At 46.7% G+C, this 16,473-nt stretch overlaps 1 protein-coding gene across 4 annotated transcripts; it reads left to right on the plus strand.

Moving 5' to 3' along the window:
* The first annotated feature begins 1,059 nt into the window (after positions 1–1,059).
* On the plus strand, positions 1,060–16,009 carry LOC147350755 (uncharacterized). 4 transcript variants are annotated; one of them, XM_086362303.1, is made up of 7 exons: positions 1,060–1,176; positions 1,971–2,047; positions 4,366–4,536; positions 12,458–12,560; positions 13,030–14,392; positions 14,615–14,814; positions 15,436–16,009. In XM_086362303.1, exons 5-7 carry the CDS (start codon positions 14,358–14,360, stop codon positions 15,693–15,695), a joined length of 495 nt encoding a protein of 164 aa, XP_086218429.1. In that variant the 5' UTR covers positions 1,060–1,176; positions 1,971–2,047; positions 4,366–4,536; positions 12,458–12,560; positions 13,030–14,357; the 3' UTR covers positions 15,696–16,009. The 4 variants fall into 4 exon arrangements, with proteins under 4 accessions (XP_086218429.1, XP_086218430.1, XP_086218428.1 ...); XM_086362304.1 differs by having other exon boundaries at positions 14,294–14,392; XM_086362302.1 differs by lacking the exon at positions 4,366–4,536 and having other exon boundaries at positions 13,030–13,243; positions 14,294–14,392.
* Positions 16,010–16,473: the final 464 nt, after the last annotated feature.

The raw sequence follows: 16,473 nt of genomic DNA on the forward strand, positions 1-16,473 counted from the left end.
AGAAACAGGCAATGGTGAAGTGTGAAGAGAAGACACAGAAATGGAAACATGCTTCTGGGGTGCTGTACAAATTTCCAAAGATCTGAAGTTCTTGATACTTGGCATTGTTAAAAGAAGCTTCTTAATGTGTAAACGCAGAAAGGATATTTCCAGGAGAAAGGACAAAGGAATCGTCCCATTGGGACAATTTGGTATCCATGTGGGAAAGTAAGTTGGATCCCTTCCTCAAAAGACAGCACCAAATCAATTAGACACATACTAAAAACCAACAATTGAAGGAAAAGCTTTACAAAATTTCGAACCATTTTTGATGAGGGAATATCTTTTCTTTAAATTGAGGTATTGTTGATTTACAATAATTTGTTTAAGGTTTACAGCAAAGTGATTCAGTGATTCAGCCTCTCAGGTACTTCCTTGGAAAAAATTCATTCCCTTTGGGAGGCCCCTAGGCCATGCCCCTCTACTCAGAACAGCTAAGAATCCTGAATAGGCAAAGCAGCATATGGTGGTGCTCAGTGAGGGTTTTTAGACTGAATCAACTATTCTAACATGATACAAGGAACAAGCCCAGAGTTTAAGAGAGGATCTCCAAACCTACCTTCCAAAAGGAGGTCATGCTCCCTTGAATGTCAGTGCGTGAAACAGCGCTTGGGAAGGGAAAAGGTATGTCATGAATATTTGGTCTGCAGAGGAGACAAAGTGGTGTGTAGAGATGATGTGCAGGCATGTCCCAGGACACTGAGCACACGGACAGAGTGACCGGACTCTCAGCCCTGCTCTGGGGGCATTGCACTCTCTCCATCCCTGCCAGAGCGTGAGCAGCTCACACGTGTCTTGGAGAGTATGGTCACATGACCTGGACCTGGCCAATCAGTGTGCTCCATCCCTGGCCACCATGATTGGCACTGACCAATCGGGACCCAGGACCAGGCCTCAAGGGGGATTCAAAGGAAGAGGAGGGCTGGCTCTGCCGGAAGGGGTGGGGCCCTGTGAGGTCAGGCTGCAGCAGTGGGAGGGGGCGTGAGTTCACCTGGGGCAGTTGGTGACCTTCTTGCGCCCGTTAGGGCAGAGCCGCTGGCCTGATAAGGAGGGTGCTGCTGAGCCCAGGGGTTGAGAGCGCCAGTTCCTGCTGTGGTCCCGGAGCTCCACCTGAGACCGGAGGGAAGCCGTCTGCCCGTGAGTCCTCTCCTGCTTGACTGTCAGCTTGTTTGGACTACGCTGGGTTTTCTGTCCAGCTGGCTACGTGAAGACCCTGGAAATGCACCTGTGTGGGTTTTGGCTGGCTTCAGGGAAGAAATGCTAGATGACACTGGGAGACTCCAGTTTAATCTGGATTCAGGTCATATCTCTTGAAAGTGAAGTGAAAGTCCCTCAGTCGTGTCCACCTCTTGGCAACCCTGTGGGCTATACAGTCCATGGAATTCTCCAGGCCAGAATACTGGAGTGGGTAGCCTTTCCCTTCTCCAGGGGATCTTCCCAGTCCAGGGATTGAACCCAGGTTTCCCGCATTGTGGGCAGATTCTTTACCAGCTGAGCCACAAGAGAAGCCCAAGAATACTGCAGTGGGTAGTCTGTCCCTTCTGTAGCGGATCAGCATTCCCGACCCAGGAACCAAACCGGGGTCTCCTGCATGGCAGGAGAATCCTTTACCAGCTGAGCTGTCAGGGAAGCCCAGTATCTCTTAAGGCCAGCTATTCATTGTAGTATCACCCTAATTAGTCTTCATGGGATTAAGGTAGCAACCTGCTAAGGTAGCAATCGATGTCCTTTTTCTACAGGACAAAACTGGGGCTCAAAGAAGGGGGTAACACAGCTAGAGCAAGGAAGTGTGTACCTAAACAAAACCCCCAGATCCTGCTGTTAGAACTCAGGGAAGCCATATGGTGTGGCTTGTCCATGTGATGGGGGCTAAGACACCCAGCCCACACCGGATACTGTGGGGACCTAACTTGGTAACTGCCTTCTTGCAGCTCTGAGACTCAAAAAAGCGATTTTCACTGGAGAGAGGAAGGATACGTCCCTCCATCCAACCCACCACATCCTCCAGGTACTCCCACACCCTGCCCCCTTTCTCTTTCTTTGTGAGGGAATAAGCGTCACGCTCATGTGACCACATTGGCTGTCCACTGTTCACGAGCTACCACCTGGAGCTGCTACTGGAGAGGCCAAGTGCCTTTGCCCCCGAGTACCCCTCTTTCCTTTGCACTGTGGGGGCCTTTCTCAACACCTGCACACCAGAGGCCGTTTCTGAGACATGCAGGGACCCTCCTTCAGTTTGCAACAGATTGCATCCATCACTGTCCTTTCAATGCTTCCTTTGACACTCAGCTCCTGAGCTCCTTTGTCTGCATTGTGACCCACCTGGCTGCCACGGAGGGACAGAGCTGACCATGAATCCAAAGCTCAGATCTGACAGGCAGGAATCTGTGTGTAAAGGGCCTGATTAATCATGCTGTAGAGGCTGTAGTGGGCTCCAGGGATCCGTAAGTAGGACTTGGGCCAAAGTGACTCCACAGCTGTTTTAATGCCTGGGGAGGGTCTGGCTATAGTGGGGGTGGGGTGAGTCTCCTGAGGTTCTGAAGGCCCACTGTGTGCAGATTCATGGTGCATAGAGAAGAGAAGGCAGAGTCCTTTCCTGGAGGTGGTCAAAGCTCATGGATGAGCCAGACAGGCAGGCAGGGCACGAAAGCACCTGAGCTGCCATTATGAGTGAATGGTGTGGGGGCAGAGGAAGAGAACCAGGTTTGCTCGCTTATTGGAGCCCAGGGCAGGTTGTCCCCAGACTAAACACTTACTATGGTGATGACCGTCACTGCTGTCTGCAAAGGGTTTACGTTGGTGTGTGTCTTCATCGAGTGGTCAGGCCGTCTCTAAGCTACACTGGCCATGGGCATTGCCTCTCCTTGGAACTTGACATGTTTCGTGTCTTCCCTATGGAACATTCATTTCTGAGAGGGTTTTTGGACCACAAGGATGTTGGGTTTTTCTCTAGCTTTGTCTCATGAGGAACGCTTTTCCACTTGTTGATCTGGTTTGTTTTCCCAGCTCTCTTTCTTGCCTTATTTTGTCAATTTGTTTCTGCCAGAGGAAGAGCTCAGAATTTGCCTCTGGCTGATATGTGACACTTACAACAGCAACACCTACCTGGATATAATGACCACATTTGCCGAAAGGGCTTTGTTTTGCAGAAGACATCTTGAAAGTACCTACACTGTCCTTTCAGATTCCCAAAGGCTATTTGAAATGAAATAAAAACACGAATTCTCAAGTTTAGTCTTACAATATGTGGGGAGTCAGAAAAATCCCCTGGAGAAGGGAAACACCACCCACTCCAGTATTCTGGCCTAGAGAATTCCATGGAGTGTATACTCCGTGGGGTCACAAAGAATCGGACAAAATCTGATGACTAATCAACAACACCGAAGCTTCACCATTTGTCAGAGATAACAACAGTATTTACACGACTGTGTGCATGTTCAGTGGCTCATACGTGTCAAACTCTTGCAGCCCTGTAGCCCCTAAGATCCTCTCTCTGTGGAATTTTTCAGGCAAGAATACTGAAATGGGTTGCCATTTCCTCCTCCAGGGGATCTTCCCAACCCAGGAATTGAACCCAGGTCTCCTGCATCTCCTACATTGGCTGTCGGGTTCTTTTCTGCTGAACCACCTGGGAAACAAGTCATTACATAACTGGGTTATCCTAAAGTACTTAACTTGGAGTCTGGCACTCGGGAAATTCTCACTGGTGATGTGAATATTCAGTCATATATCATTATTGCTCATATGATAATGAAATGGCCATGCTCATGAAGGAGAAAGAAGAGCCTTTCCAAGTCCAATTAAATCCTTTGCCACACATATCTTTTTAAAAACTTCTGACTTTGAAATGAACATCAAACATAAAGACATTGGTTATGGCCTCCAGAAAAGATTGAGCTGTACCAATAAGTGACGAGGATTCTTCTCCCAGTTCCAAAATGCATGCGTTGTTTCCCGGGCACCAGCGAGCACTTCTCCGGTGGGCTCAGAGAGGCTGAGTCACTCACCAGAGACAACACAGCAGCAGACCAGGACTCCGACCCAGGTCGCTGAAGCCACAGCTCCCTCCTGTGCCCATCTGACCTGCCCCTTGAGGGCAGCAGGAAGATCTGGGCTCCCCTGGCCTGAGCCCCCGGGCCTGCCTCCCCTTGTCTGCGCTGGGATGTGTCCATTCCCAACCATGCACTGTGTCCCCCAGCCCTGGGCCGTCATATCAGGCTCCGGGCTCCCTGCAGGTGAGCCCCACGCCCACCAGCACACCTCCGAGCCCTGCCCATCTGGTCTCTGTGCCCGAGTGTCCTGATCCTAACTGTTTTCTTGAGGCAGCCCCAGGACTGAGCCCTGCTTCTTCGAAGCTCCCTTCACCAAGCCCAGTGAGGCTCTGCCCTGTGGCTTCATGACAAGTATGGTGGGCTGAGTAGTGGCTCCGAAAGCCATCCATCCTTCTGCAGCCTCCAGAGGTGGCCTTATTCCGATGAAAGGTCTCGGCAGATGGAAGTAAGTTCCTGACCTCTGCACCAGATCACCCGGGATGCATGTGGACCCTAAATCCAACGACAGATGTCCTTGGAAGAAAAGGGGGTGATCTGAGGCACAGAGCCACCCAGGGGAGAAGGTTTGTGCAGATGGACGCACAGGTCGGGGTGATGTGGCCAGAAGCCCAGGGTGGCCTGGCGTCCCCCAAGGACTGGACCAGGCCAGAGGGACCCTCCGCTGGAGCCTCTGGAGGGAGCTCAGCCCTGCCCACACCTTGATCACAGGTTTCTGACTCCAGAACTGGGGGGAGGGGGGATGAATTTGTGTTAAAGCTGTCCAGTCTGTGGCCAGTGGCTGCAGCCACCCCTGGACACTGAGAGTGAACTTGCTGGCTCCAAGGTGAGAACAGTGGCAGGACCCACCCCCTACCCCCCAACCCCAACACACAATCTTGTCATGAGGTTAAATGAGTTCATACACACAGATGGCTGAATCAGGGACTGACATTTGGATCTCAGCCCGCTTCACTTCCTCCTCCTCGTCACCATCACCGTCATTGTGAGGGGCCCTCATCCACTCATTCAGTGGACATACAAGGCCCTGATGCGGGCAGTGAGGCCAGCGAGCTGGGAGGCTCCACACAGGGCTCACCCTGCCTGCTGGGGCCGCATGGAGAAGGCTTGTGCAGTGACACGGAGACCCCGGGAGAGGCTGGATCCTCCGGTCGTGGGAGGCATGGGCGCCTCAGCATCAGAGGTGGAGGGTTGATCCGGGTTCATCCTGGGGGGGGTGCAGCCCTTCACTCAAAGTGGGGGAAGAACCCCATGTGGCACCCAGTGTCCGGTAGCCTCCCCTTGCCATGGCAGGCTGCGGGCAGAGCCATGGATGACAAGGAGTCTGCATCTCACTAGGGGCCGAGGCTGGCACTGAGGGAATCCTCAGTGAGGATTTTTTTTTTAAAAAAACCATCATAAGTGACTTCAGCTCCATTGCTTTTTGCCAAAAACCTACAATGATCCCAAGAGCTTTGTACACTCCAAGGGTGGTGACTTGGACATGGAGCCCAGCACAGACCCAAGTCAGTCCTGCCCTGAGTCCCACGGGCCGGCCACACCATGCCCCTTCCTTGGCCTGGCTTTCTTCTGCCAGGACCCCCAGAATGGTGGAAAGGCAAGTGTGGCCTCAAGCTGAGGGGCCCAGCCTGGGCTCCAAACCCCTGGGGGTCCCCTTGGGACGTCTGGTGGACCTAGTTCCCCCTGCCGTGGGGCAGCTCTCTCTCGGGGACTGTCGTGTTTCTTTGCTTTCTGTTGTGATGGGGCACTCCAGTTATCTCGGGGTGATGGGAAGTCTGTTGGTGTTACATGCTCCTGCCTTAGATGGGGAAACGTTATTGCTGCATTGACACTGCTCACTCGATACTGGGAATCTGTTAAACACAAATGGCAAGGGGAACAGAGCAAAACAGAAAAAGAAAAATAGAGAGTTGCTGGGTTGCTTCAGGTCTCACCTGTGATTAAGAGTGTGTACAGCCTGCATGTGAACCTGGGTTCCCACACCTGCCAGCTACCAGGTGCCAGGCCCTGATTTTAGACCCCCAGCTTCACTAAGGAGTCATTGACAGATACAGTTTGTGTGTATTTCAAGTCTACATTGCGATGACTTGATGCCCATAGATATCATGGAATGATTGCCTTACATACGCATCACCTCACACGGTTAACTCTGTGTGTGTGTGTGTCTTTTATGTTGTTCTTATAATCCGTGAACACAATATAGATAGCTCTCCATTTTTTAAGATCTTCTTTAATTTATCTTAGAAGTTTATAGTTTGCCGTATGTCTTGCACATGTTTGATTAGATATCTTGATATTTTCAGTGCCATTATAAATTCCTAATAGATACAGAATTTACTTTTCTATATTCACTTGGTAAATCCATATATTTCAAATCATTCTAATTGTATTTATTTATGTACACACAATTATGTCTGCAAATCAGTTCTTTTTTCCCCTTTGAAACTGTGGTAACCCTTTACTTTTTCTTGCCTTATTGTATGGACTAGGATCTCCAGTCCTGAGTACATTGGTGAACAGAAGTAGTAAGAATAAGTATCCTTGTCTCTTTCACATTATCAGAGGAAAAGCTTTCAGTATTTCACCATCACACATGATATTAGCTTTTTTGTAGATAGTTTAATCAAAATATGTAAATTCTTCTCTGTTAGTTTACTAAGAGTTTTTTCTTAGTTGTGAACTAAAATTATTACATTACATTTTCTTGTTTATTTTCTGCAGATTTTGAAACAGGTAATTTTTCTTTTATGTGATTATTTTTCTTTTATGTGATTTAACTTTAAAAAATTTTTGTGATTCTAAAACGACCCCAACCTGATCTCAATGTATTCTCTTTCAGTTGGACTTTATTTCTTAGTGTTTTATTTAGGGTTATTTCATCTATACTCAGAGTCTGTAATTTTACTTTCTTGTACTTCTTCCTGGTTGGATTTAGTATCAAGGTTATGCTAGTCTTATAAAACAAGGTTGGAGAGTGTTCCTTGTTTACTGCAAGAATTCCTGTGAGATTACTGTTTTCTTCCCTAGAATTTTGGAAGAATTGATTGGCAAAACCAGTTGGTTTTATTGTGGGGAGGCTTTTAATTTCAGATGTAATTTTTTTCATGCAAATAAAATTTTCTGATTTTGTATGTCTTCTTGGGTCTATTTCAGTAAAGCATTTCGCTCCTGCTAGAAAGTTATTGAGGCGAGCAGACTCTCCAGTTAGTAAGTGAACTGTGGTTCATAGTATCTTTCTTATCTGCAAGATGTGTTGTCTCCCCTTTTAAAAACCCCTGATGCTGGTGATTTGAGCTTTGTCTCTTTGTCTTAATAAGTCTCTCTAGGGGTTTATCAGTTCTTTCAAAGAGCAAACTTTTGGCTCTGTTTTTAAAAAACTTCATATTTGCTTTCTGTTTGCTTGTTTTCTGCTCCTTTTTTTTTTTTTTCCCCCATCTACCTTGTGTTTCGTTTGCTATGTTTTTTTCCTGGTTTCTTGGGAGAGAGGCTTAATTGATTTTTAGCCTTCCTTTTTTTCCAGTGTATGTGTTTAAGACTTTAAGTTAGCCTCTAAACACAGTCGCTGTGTCCCACAGGTTTGAATAAGCCAGATTTTCATTATCTTTTATGGAAAAGTATTTTCTAATTTTCATTGTGTTTTTTAAAATTATTATTCATGAAATTCTTCAAGCAGTGTGTCATTTAACTTCGCAATGTTTGGGGAGCTTTTTCCAGTGACCCTTTTTTGATTTCTAGCTTAATTCCATGAAGAGCCCCATTGTAGGCTTTTGGGGTTACTGTTATAAATCCCGTAGACTAGCTGATAAACAACAGAAAGTTGTTTCTTGTAGTCTTGAGGCTGGGGAGTCCCAAGATCACCAGCAGGTGCCACATCTGGTGAGGCCTGTTTCCTGGTTCCTAGACTGCCTCCTGCTTCTCCCTGTCCTCACAGCACAGGAGCCCATTCCCTCCTGGCCTGACCCTTCGCAGGGTGCCTGCCTCCTCGGATCATCACCACGTGCTGGGTGAAGTTTGAGGGCCCATAAACTGTCAGCCCATTGCAATCCCTAAGTATCCTCTGCATTATTTCAGTCCTTTGAAATAATTCAAGCTTTCCTAATGGCTCAATACATATTCTTTCTGTTATATGTTCCTTGGGCTCTTGAATATGTATCAGTGGGAATGCAGTGTTCCATGTATATCAGTCAGATCAGGCTTGTCACTCATGTAATTCAGATTCCGGTAGCCACGTTGAATAAAAGCAGAAGTAGGTGAAATTACCTGTAATATATTTTATTTTAACACACCCCAAATATTATCATTTCAGTGTGTAATCAACATGATAAAACCTAATGAAATAGTTCACGTTCTTTTTTTCATGCTAAGTCTTTAAAATCCAGTGTGAGTTTCATGCTTGCAGCGCATCTGATTGTAGAGCCAGCCGCATTTCAGGTACTTCATGGCTGCAGGTGACTACATACCAGGGCCCAGTTCCACGAGAGATGTGTCTTTAACGTCTCCCACTGGGATTATGAACTTGGCTGTTACTCCTTTTCTATTTCTATTGGTTTTTATGTATTGATATTTTGAAGTTATGTCATTAGGTACATTCAAGTTTAGAATCCTCATCTTCTTGCTAGATTGAACTTGTATCAGTATGAGATGCTCCTTTTTATTGCTAGAAATGCTTCTTTTTTAGAGACTATCTGACAGTGATATTGCCACATCGGTTTTCTGTCCTTGTTGGCCTGGGTATCTTTTAGGTTCACCTGTCTAAAAGATATTCCATCTTAACATGTAGCTCTGTGAATAGTGTACAGTTTTCATTGGAATCAGTTTGACACTTTATCTTTTAATGAGAGTGTTTGCTGTGTTTATAATGTTGATATTCAGTGTGTAGACACCATGTTGCTGTGTGTTTTCTGTTTGTCCCACCTAGTCTGTGTTCTTTGCTCTTGCCTTCTTTTAGAAGTTTGAAGTGTTTCTCTAGTTCTGTGCTCCTCTGTCAGGTTGTTGGGTGCACATTCAGAGACACAGCGTGTGTTTTACATTCAAGTCTAACTTAGTACTTTTACTGCCTCCCTGACACGACTGTTTCCTCCTTGTCACTGTTACACTTTAAACTGTTAGATGTATATTTGGCGTTAACATCATTGTTTTGTAAAGTTAGTATTTACCCTCACAGTTACCTCATTGTTGGTCTCTACTTGTTTTTTATATTTCCATCAGAGACTACTTTTCTTTTTCCCAAAGCACTGCCTGAATATTCTTTTAGTGCATGTGTGTGGGTGATGAGTTGTCTCATTTCCACTTGCCCTAAAAGTCTTTATTTTGCTTTCATTTTCAAAGAGTGTTTTTCTTGGGTATAGAATTCCAGGTTGGTGGTTATTTGTTTTTCAGCATTTTACAGATGCCAGTCCATTATTTTCTGACTTCCTTGTTCTTGAAAAGTCAGCTCTCAGTGTTGCTGTGCCATTAAAAGCCACACCATTTTTCCTCTGAGTGCTTGAACATGTTCTTCTAGCCTTAGGCACCCACAGAGCTGCTGAAACCAATGGGTGGTTATCATTTTTGAGTCAGTGGTCTGATTCTTGAACCAACTCTTACCACTGTCCCTGTCAGCCAGTTCAGTCGCTCAGTATCTGCCCCGTTGCAACCCCATGGACTGCAGCACACGAGGCTTCCCTGTCCATCACCAACTCCGGAGCTTGCTCAGACTCATGACCATCAAGTTGGTGATGCCATCCAACCATCTCATCCTCTGTTGTCCCCTTCTCCTCCTGCCCTCAGTCTTCCCCAGCATCAGGTTCTTTTCCAATGAGTCAGTTCTTTGCATCAGGTGGCCAAAATATTGGAGCTTCGGCATCAGTCTTTGCAGTGAATATTCAGGTCTGATTTGCTTTAGGATTGGCTTGTTGGATCTCCTGGCAGTCCAAGGGGCTCTCAAGAGTCTTCTCCAACTCCCCAGTTCAGAAGCATCGATTCTTTGGCATTCAGCCTTCTTCATGGGGCAACTCTTACATCCATACATGACTACTGGAAAAATCATAGCTTTGACTCAGTGAACCTTTGTCGGCAAAGTAATGTCTCTGCTTTTTAATATGCTGTCTAGGTTTGTCATAGGTTTCCTTCCAAGAAGCAAGCATCTTTTAATTTCACCATCTGCAGTAATTTTGGAGCCCAAGAAAATAAAGTCTGTCACTGTTTCCATTGTTTCTCCATTTATTTGCCATGAAGTGATGGGGCCGGATGCCATGATCTTCATTTTTTGAATGTTGAGTTTTATGCCAGCTTTTTCACTCTCCCCTTTCACTTTCATCAAGAGGCTCTCTAGTTTCAACCCCTGGAGGCATTTCTTATTCCCCTTTCTGTCTTTTCTCCACCATGAGGGTCCCCATTTATACTTTTTAACAACATAGTTTAACAACAGACTCCTTCAATATAGTCTATCCTTTTTTTCTCTCTCTTATATATATTTTTTACTCGACCAGTCCTTCAGTTCACTGATCCTCTCTTCAACTACGTCCAATTTGGTGTTAAGCCCAGAGACTGAGTTCTTAAATTCAGTCACTGTTATTGTAAAGTTCGAGAGTCGGTTTTGATTCTCAGAAATTTTTCCTTTTGTCAAGTATATTTTTGAACAGGTGACATTTGCATCTGATACCTCTAGCACACTTCTGATATGCTGATATACATCTGATACCTCTGGATCTGGTTCAGCTCTTTTTCTCTTGGTCTTGTTTGTTGTTACACCCTTTTTTGCTTCTTTGGTTGCATGTTGGACATTATGTTTGGAAAACCCTAGAGGTTCTGAGTGATGCTGCCTTCTCCAGAGTTTCCTCTGACACACACGTCCAGTGGGGACAGAGCTGTCTGTTCACTTAGGGCCTGAGGGACTTGAGGCTGGGGAGGGGGCAGTGTCCTTGTAAGCTCAGTCTCAGCAGCCTTCACCTACCTTCCACCACCACCCCAGGGAGGAGCTTTCCAGCATCTCGGTCTGGAAGCCTGGGCTGCCCCATAGGTTCCCCCCCCCCTCTCGGCAGGTCCTGAAGTCGGGGGCTGCCCCCATCCGCAAGAGAGTGTAACCAAAGGGCCCGCCTGTGGGCACTTTTTCAGTGTTGCAACCCCAAGGCAAAGACCAAGACCAGGAAGAACTTGGCCTCGGCCCAAGTCCTGGAAGCAGAGTGGCCTGAGGTGAGAGCAGCCAGGGGCTGGGCCCATCAGATTGGGCCTCACCCAGTGAAGTTTTGGGGTTGTGTTTCATTTTGTTAGCATAGTTGTGGGCCCTGCCGGCCAGGGCGCTTTGGCCTTAGTGGGCACGATCGACCCCAGCAGGATTACCTTGTAAGAGGTTGTGCAGGTGCCACGTGGAGGACAGGTGGGGGCCCCACAAGAAGGGAAACACTGCATGGAGGAGTCACTGGGGCACGTGGACTAAGCTATAAAGTCAGTCCTTGAAGCAGAAAGGCTAAGCCCCTTAACGTCTCCCTTCTTCCAAAGAAAGGATACACTGGCTGGAGGAGTCTCTGGGGCATGAGGATCGAGCTAGAGAGTCAGTCCTTGAAGCAGAAAGGCTAAGCCCGTTAATGTCTCCCATCTTACAAAGCACAGACCAGTGTGTCCAGTATTTTAATGTCAGGTACCTACTGCTTACATGTGTGACATACACCCTCATAGCTACACATGTCTACTACATGCCTCTTACAAGTGCTGGGCATTGTTCTGGGTGCTGGACACTCAGTATGTAGTAGGGGATATGTAGCCCAGGATTTTTTTATTTCTGCAAAGAAAAATAGAAGAACGAAAGATTCCATGTGGTTCAGTTTGAGAAAGTTCACCATGTGGAGGGCCCCATGTGCACGCAAATTGTGGTAAAATACATATAACATAAATTTAACATTTTAACCACTTGATTGAATGACTGGGTGGCTTCAGTGGAGTCAGGCTAACAGATGGCCCTGAGGTGTCATCCACCTTTCTCCCAGAGGAACACTCCAAAGCTTGGTGGCCTTGTAGACCTTCCCTTTATTCTTCACTCTCCCCAGTGGCTCTAGGTCATTGGTCTGTGTGTCATTTAAGAATCTCTTTATCCACTTTGTTGTTAGGTTTATATTTTGGAAAGCTTCTCAGATGCCCCTGGGTCTTGAGAAGGTAGGCTTGGATTCTACGTTCTCCCCTGCCACATGCCTGCCAGGTTGAGGTGGAGGCCGAAGGCTGGTCTGAGTTGTGGTGGTCTGTGTGCTCGTGTGGTCAGTGGACCCCCTCTTCTCTGGAGGGGCAAGGAAATCCTTTGTGTGGAGCCTGGAGAGACTTGACAGCGTCAGTCTTCACAGTCTCTCTCTCTTTTTAATTTATGTTTGCATTTAGTTTCTCATTTAACTGTTTTCTAGGAGATTCCAACTCCTACTGAAGAACTAAAAATATGCATGGAGCAGCTTCTTGAAAGAATAAGAAGAAATCACTGAGCTTAGAGTGGAAAGAAGCAATACCAGGGTCAGTAGGGGGATTCTCACGTGTTGACATTTGCCCCGCGGGGGTCACCGCTGGCCTCCGTGTGCTGTCTTTAAACTCTGTCTGATTTCCAAGTCATTTTTCACACCTTCCCACTGAGCAAACCAGGGTGGATCAGTTCGGGGTTCTCATACCTTGCTTCAAATTTATGATGAGAGCTAATGTAATTTTAGAACATTTGAGGGGGGAGTTCTCTTAACTTACATTTTTGTCCATGTTACACTTTGTGTGGGATCTTAGTTCCCCGATCAGGGATTAAAACCAATGACCCCTGCAGAAGTGTGGAGTCTTGACTACTGGGCCCCTGGGAAAGTCCACTCTAACTTTAGCCTGAACTGGCGGGATTCCGATGTGCCTTAGCATGTTTTCCGCTATAGGGTGAGTCTGAGAGGAGTTATTGGGCCTGAATCAAGCATGAGGTTGAAGGTGCTCCTTTGGCCCTGCCCTGCAGCTGCTACTGGAGCACCTGGAGTGCCTGGTTTCCTGGTATGTGTCATCCCTCCAGATGACGGTGGGCAAGCAGCAGGCGCAGTCCCTAGCCGGCATGACCAGCGACGTGGAGGTGCTCAGCGCACTGAAATTGCTGTTTGAGCACCACAAGACCCTGGACGAGAGGGTACCAGCCACCCAGTCGTCCTGGATTTGTACACTTGCTGTCTTGTTAGGTGGATGATGCATGTATTTATGTAACTACTTGACTTTTGAGCTTCTTGAATTCTTGTATATATATTTTTTCTGTAAGAAGTCAGAGTTTTATATAGTTAAAAAGCGTTGCCTGTGTACATGCTCAGTCATGTCCAAATCTTTGTGACACTGTGGACTGTAGCCCACCACGCTCCTCTCTTCATGGGGCTTCCCAGGCGTGAATACTAGAGTGGGTGTCCATCTTCCACTCCAGGCAGTCTTCCCAACCCAGGGATCGAACCTACCCTCTTGTATTGGCAAGTGGATTCTTTACCACTGAGCCACCTGGGAAACCCCCAGTTAAAAAGTGTTAGTTGGCATAAATGTCTCCAGATTTATTACATTCTGTATATCAACTTGCAGTTAAAAACTGGGTAATAGAATTAATTTAGGATAACATTTTGTTCTCTCAAATTTAGAATTTAAAGCTGTTAACAAGCAGATTTACTTGACGTTAAGATCAATGAGAGACATTAAAGGTATTCTGTGACAGTATCTATGTATTAGGGTGAGTATACACTAAGAAGTGTACTAATGTATATACACACATCAACACACAGTGACTTGGCCCCTTTTGTTTGAGTTGAGAGCGTGATTACGAGTAGCACTCGAAAGGTGTAGTTTGTTAGAAGAAGAATTAGGTGCCACACATAAAGAGGTAAGTTTGATCAGTCATTGTGTAATTTCCGTGAAGGGTTTGTCATTTGAATCCTTTCATTTTAAAAAAGAATGAAAGCTGTAGTGGTGGGCATCAGATGTTATTTATCGTTCTGATTGAGGACCTGCCCACCTGGGTTATTTTAATGACTAGTAAACTAGACTTGTGGCTCAGAGTTGCAGGATCTCTTAAGTACCCCCTTTTCCAGCAGAAGACAAATTCTGACTCTAATCACCTGGTGGTATTCGGGATGGATAGTATCACCATGTATTTTCTTTTTATGTTGCGTTTTCAGTTTAGACTTGAATTTTTCCAGGTGTTTTGCTGTCTTTACTTATTTCTTTACTCTAATTCAACTTTTTGGTTTTAGCAGATGATTCTTAAAGAGGAGAATAACCAGGAAAAGATACTAATGCACAGGGTGCTTGATGTAAATCATGAGCAAGGAAACATGCCAAGCGCCAATGGAAAGGCAAGTCCTTGGTCTCACTCTCTGTCTGGTTCTTGTCTTACCATCCAGTCTGTGTGGGGCTGTCAGGACCTCTCACCAACATACCATGTAGGTCTGAGTGGCTGTGAGGGTCTTGTGAGCTCCCAGAGAGCAGAAGGCAGTTTTGACCTCACCGATTGCCCGGAAGTGCTGTGGTCCCTCCCTCTCAAAACAAGGCTGTCTAAGGCTTCCTTTCCCCCTTAGAGACCCTCTAAGCCACGAGGAAGACCTGGCTAAGGTGATCGACCTCCAGGAAGTCATAGACAAGCAGGAGCAGAGCCAGATGGAGGAGCGCCTGGCAGCCCTCTTTGCCCATGTGACTGAAGGAGGACCTGGACATGGCCAGGAAGGACCTCCTCAAGTCCGAGGACGTGAACAGGAAACTGCAGCAGGATGTTCACGAAGTGAGTGACTGCAGCTGTGTCTGTTGTCCTGAGGTGGACTGTGAGTCCCTTGTTCTCCCGGTGATCTCAGCCTTGGCATGGCTGTGTGAGCAAGAGCAGAGCTCTGGTGAGACTGCAACTGGCTGCCTCCCCGCCTCTGCATTGAGATCTCTGGGGTAGAAGAGGCTTGGTCCAGGCATTCCGTTGGCAGTGAACCAACATTAGGGCAGCCCTAGCGCTGTGTTGCACCCTGGGTGTGGACTCCTCATTTCTACAAGTTCTAGGGTGCCCAGTGTGTTCCTTTTTTAAAAATTCATTCATCCATTTTTTGGCGTATAGTTGCTTTACACTGCTGTGTCAATTTCTGCTGTACAGCAAAGTGAATCAGTCATCTATCTATCTATCTACGTATCTCCCTCTCTTTTAGATTTCCTGCCCATTTACTTCACCACAGAGCACTGAGTAGACTTCCCTGTGCTATGCACTAGGTCCTCACTCGTTGACTTTATGTGTAGTATCAGTGCTGTATATATGTCAACCCGAGTCTCCCGGTTCTTCCTCCCCCACCCCCACCCCCACCCCCCGCAACTCCCTGTCAAATGTGTTCCTGATGATGCTGAAATTTCCTTCTGATTCACTCAGGCGAGTCTGGTGACGTCTGTGGAGCCCGTTCTCTCGGAGAGATGGGAGCATGCTGTGTGGACTCTGCTGAGGCAGTTTGCCTGGCCATCTTCTCTGGTTTTCTGAGGTTCCGCTCCTTGAAGGGATGTGTGACAGTGATACCGGCGGTCAGACAAGTCAAGTGGCATTTGCTAACCCTCAGATCCTCAGGCCCGAGTTGTGTAACCATGTGGAATCATGATGTTTCTGGCGGTCGTGTCTGCGGGTGTCATGATTTATAAGAAACTACCTAACGGTCACCGTGAAAACAGAAGAGTGCTGGGGGTTCAGGCCTCCTCCTGTGAGCCTCACCTCTCCTCTGTGCACAGACAGACAGCGCCCACCCTGCCCACCCCTCCCCCTTGAGACCATCTCAGAGAGAACCCCTCCAACATGTGGTACAGCAAGTGTCCTTGTTTAGTAGCTTGGTGTGAGTAATTCTGCATAAGAACTCAAAAAAGAAATATTTGCACAGGTTTGTATAAGCTATTCACACTACTCTTTGGCAACAGGAGATTAGGTGGCAGAGTTTAATACATACAGAATTCTGGAAAAAGCGTTTTTAAGACCTTTCACTTTTAATGTTAGGACTTTGCCCACATTGGTTACTTAATGACCAGGGAGGGACCTGAAATGGATTTTGAACTGGCACACAGGAGTTGTACCAGCAGCAAGTTCTGGTCCTGGTTTGAGCGTTTCATACATGTGGTGTAACTCTGCTTTAGAAGAACTAGGCTTGAGAAATCTGTGCCCAGTTGTGTTACACTTTGATCTGCTTGCCTCATTCACAAGCCAGGTGATTCCTCCCACCATAGTCGATGACAAGTCATGTCTCAGTCTCCATTCATGTAAAAAAGACTACAGGTTATTAACCTTCTGCAACTCTTAAGAAATGGCAGTGTCACAGTCTGTCAGGCCCCTCAAATAAATACACCCAAATATCAACTGGTCGCCCCCCCCCCTCACCCAGTTCCAAACCTCTGCCTGTGTTTTTGAGTGTTGTCAATCCTGTGACTACCA

This window comes from Bos grunniens, chromosome 20, assembly GCF_055505025.1.
Source record: "Bos grunniens cultivar Pamir isolate PY7600 chromosome 20, Bosgru_T2T1.0, whole genome shotgun sequence".
NCBI classification, from domain to species: domain Eukaryota; kingdom Metazoa; phylum Chordata; class Mammalia; order Artiodactyla; family Bovidae; genus Bos; species Bos grunniens.

Bases quoted from the DNA above. Each gene is read 5' to 3' on its own strand.
- LOC147350755 (XM_086362303.1), top strand. From the start codon at position 14,358: ATGAGCAAGGAAACATGCCAAGCGCCAATGGAAAG. The intron at 14,393-14,614 runs GCAAGTCCTTGG...TTTCCCCCTTAG, and splicing joins TGCCAAGCGCCAATGGAAAG to AGACCCTCTAAGCCACGAGG. The intron at 14,815-15,435 runs GTGAGTGACTGC...TGATTCACTCAG, and splicing joins TGCAGCAGGATGTTCACGAA to GCGAGTCTGGTGACGTCTGT.